Below are 2,912 nucleotides of genomic sequence, written 5' to 3'. Positions count from 1 at the left end.
TTATCCTTGCCTCATTGCAAACATGAGGCAGAAATGATCTCCACATATGTTCTTTCAGATGTCCTGAAATGCGCCACAGAGTCTTCTGAAACATGAACTCTTTGCCGTACCGAAATGTAGCCATATTGAGTCATTTCAGGTTCATTTCAGGCTACACAAAATTTATCATTTTCTTGCACCACAAATGGCCATGAAAGTGGTAGCAAATCTATCATTTTAGGACACCAGAAAGCCCCGGTTAAGTCTCCGAAAATGAAACATTTTTGATGGCTTGACCGGGACATTTCAGGTGATCTGAAACCAGCTCATGCCTGTAGTGTCCAGGCCTTTTCCTTAGCATGCAAGTACAACCTGGGCAGCGACCTAGTGGAACTAGCTGCGAAAGCAAGCCTCTTGCAACCGAGCCCGCTCCAGCAGCCCGGGCCACTACCCCCAGAAGTGGGAGGGCTGCCAGCTAGCGCGTACCATAGCCTGCTGGTGTACCGCCAGAAGTGCATCAACATCCTGCAGCCGCTGCTTACAGTCTGGCCGCACCACGATATCACCCTCCCAAAGCCAGTATGGCACACCTGCATCTGCCGTCTGAAGGCGGCCGCCAACACAGACGCTACATTGCCGGAATGGTATGCGAACCACGTAGAGCGCACCTTGACGGCGTTCTCGAAAGCCGTTGACCCATCAACGGTGAGGTCGCCGTTTCTAATCGCTACCGCGCTGCAACAGCTCTCGTCTGCAATGACTGCTGCGACACTGGCTGCGAAAGGAAAGGTGAGATCCTCGTCGAACTGTGTTTGTGCCGAGACGGCGCCGTACGAACTGGTCAAGTTCCATGCGGTCGTTGCAAGCGAAGTTGAACGTCAGTTAGATCGGGTTTGTAACATCGTTTGCCGGACAAGCATGCAGTTGACATTTTCATAGATGAAGTTTCAGATGCTTGCGTCACGGTAATACAAGCTGACGGACGACAAGTAGATCGTGCAGTAAGTCCGAATCTGGTTCATTGTGGCTGTAGTGTGTGTGCATCAGTACGGATCTATGTGTGTATGTGTCGCCCTGCGATAGGACAAACTAAAGTGATTAAGCCTCAGACCCATCTCATGTCCCGCTGCTCATCTCCAACAGCGCCTCAATACTTCTCCCAAGATCACCTCCGTTGGCCTCAAGCACAAGTTCCATGACCTCCACGTCCATCGTCGGGAAAATCTGCTTCAACGTCTCGCGTGATGCATTTGTCGCATTCTCATGGACGCGGTCGATCTCCGCCTGCACACCCGCGAGGTCAAGGCTCGGAGACGGTGCACGCGATATATGTGGCGTCCGCTGCGGCGTTCGCGAGGGCGTCTGGAGTTCCGGTACGAGCAATTGCATCCGCGGAGCCTGTGCACGCGGCTGTTGCGACGGTCCTATCGCGAGCGGCCGGTTTGTCGGCGGTGGCGGGGGTCGCGGTCGTGATGATGTCTCGTCTGGCATGCCATCCCAATCGTGCGGGGCTTGCGGAACAGCAGGCGAAGGAACCCGTCGTACGCGGGGCTTGTATGGTGCTCGTTGTTGCGCAGCGTGCTGAGCATCCGACCCGGGCGTTTGTGGGCGTGAGCTCGAAGGCGAGTCCGACTCCTTAGCGAAGTCGAGTGGAGCCAATGATGCAAGCGACTCCTCAGCTTCAGCTAGTAAGCGTCCGATAGCAGAGAGCGGCTTGGATATTGTGTCGCTCGTCTTCTGGAATAGACGTCGGGCATCTTCGCTGAATGCTTGCGTTGGTACGGGCAGTGACAAAGGTTGTGCAGACTCTTCGCCTGTATGGGACGATGGCGGGGGCAAAGCACTAGAAGCGCCAGGAGAATTAGGACCTTCTACCACTGGAGTGCCGGGCGAAGGTGTTGGAGGCGACGTTCGCGGCAGGCTTTGGATTGCCTCCTCAACATTTCTGAATGAACACGTAAGGAGCCGCAAACACGGTTTCACTGAAGATCATACCTCTCAAACTCCTCTTGAGTAATATTAGACAACGACGTATGATCCATTGTCTCGATGAAAGATACCGCACCCATCTGCGAGCAAACTATCAGAACCACAAGCTTCGATTCAAGTCGCTGAACACGCACCAGGCTGGACAGGTAATATCCGGCTTCACTTTGAAGCTTTGTAGGATTGCGGAACCGGTTGATGAACCTGGGAAGAAGGTCAACTTGAACTCCAAAATCACTAGAATCATGAAGCACGCACTCGACGTTCGAAAGCAAATGATCCGGATTCGCTTTGAGCACGACGCAGATCAAGATCGGGATAAAGCTATCCGCGCCCTCTTCCTTGTGCATATGCCTGATTAGACCTGTAGACATGACAGGCGGAGACGACCTGTGCGTCAGTTCGAGCCGGCAAGTTATACGTGCGATGGCGGACCAAATATGACCTTGCAGGAGTTCAGAATACAGATAAGTTTATCCCGCGGCGCTTTGTAGTGGTTGATCTTCAACAGTTCTGTATAGTGCATTAATTAGTACAAACCGCTGAAGTCTCGATCGGCGGACTGACCTTGCTGGGCGAACATGAGGAAACCTTCAAAGCCAGGTCCTTCCGGGATGTCAAGGTGATGTGGTTCTACCCATCCGAACAGCGCTATCCGCTGCGAGAGTACACGATCGCGTTCAAGGTCGTCCGAGGTTATTGGCCGAGGAGGGATCATCCGCGCTACTTGTGGCGTGAATGTGCTGCGTAATCGTTACAATATGCTCAATAGAGGACCGCATATATGCGATGCTTACTAGTCATATAAGCGGTTCATAACGAGCTTCTCCATGCCCTCCATCGCATTGTCAAACTCTGCTTCCGAAACGTTGCGCCAAACGTCTGCCTCCCGCATCTTGCCCGAGATGAACTACTTCCTCATAGTCAGCTCAGCCTCTGGTCCTAAT

The 2,912-nt window shown here is 53.0% G+C and overlaps 1 protein-coding gene across 1 annotated transcript; it reads right to left on the bottom strand.

Moving 5' to 3' along the window:
• Positions 1-903: 903 nt before the first annotated feature.
• On the bottom strand, positions 904-2,879 carry PHACADRAFT_214810 (uncharacterized protein). Its single transcript, XM_007402968.1, has 7 exons — positions 2,763-2,879; positions 2,533-2,708; positions 2,401-2,478; positions 2,224-2,329; positions 2,103-2,169; positions 1,975-2,048; positions 904-1,924 (listed from the first exon to the last, which is right to left on the bottom strand). The coding sequence occupies exons 1-7, from the start codon at positions 2,858-2,860 to the stop codon at positions 1,096-1,098; spliced, it is 1,428 nt and encodes a 475-aa protein (XP_007403030.1). The 5' UTR covers positions 2,861-2,879; the 3' UTR covers positions 904-1,095.
• Positions 2,880-2,912: the final 33 nt, after the last annotated feature.

Source organism: Phanerochaete carnosa (genome assembly GCF_000300595.1).
Source record: "Phanerochaete carnosa HHB-10118-sp unplaced genomic scaffold PHACAscaffold_610, whole genome shotgun sequence".
In the NCBI taxonomy this organism is placed as follows: Eukaryota; Fungi; Basidiomycota; class Agaricomycetes; order Polyporales; family Phanerochaetaceae; genus Phanerochaete; species Phanerochaete carnosa.
This window is presented reverse-complemented; position numbering and strand designations above follow the sequence as displayed.

Bases quoted from the DNA above. Each gene is read 5' to 3' on its own strand.
- PHACADRAFT_214810 (XM_007402968.1), bottom strand. From the start codon at position 2,860: ATGCGGGAGGCAGACGTTTGGCGCAACGTTTCGGAAGCAGAGTTTGAC. The intron at 2,709-2,762 runs GTAAGCATCGCA...ACGATTACGCAG, and splicing joins ATGAACCGCTTATATGACTA to CACATTCACGCCACAAGTAG. The intron at 2,049-2,102 runs GTGCGTGTTCAG...GTTTGCTCGCAG, and splicing joins GATATTACCTGTCCAGCCTG to ATGGGTGCGGTATCTTTCAT.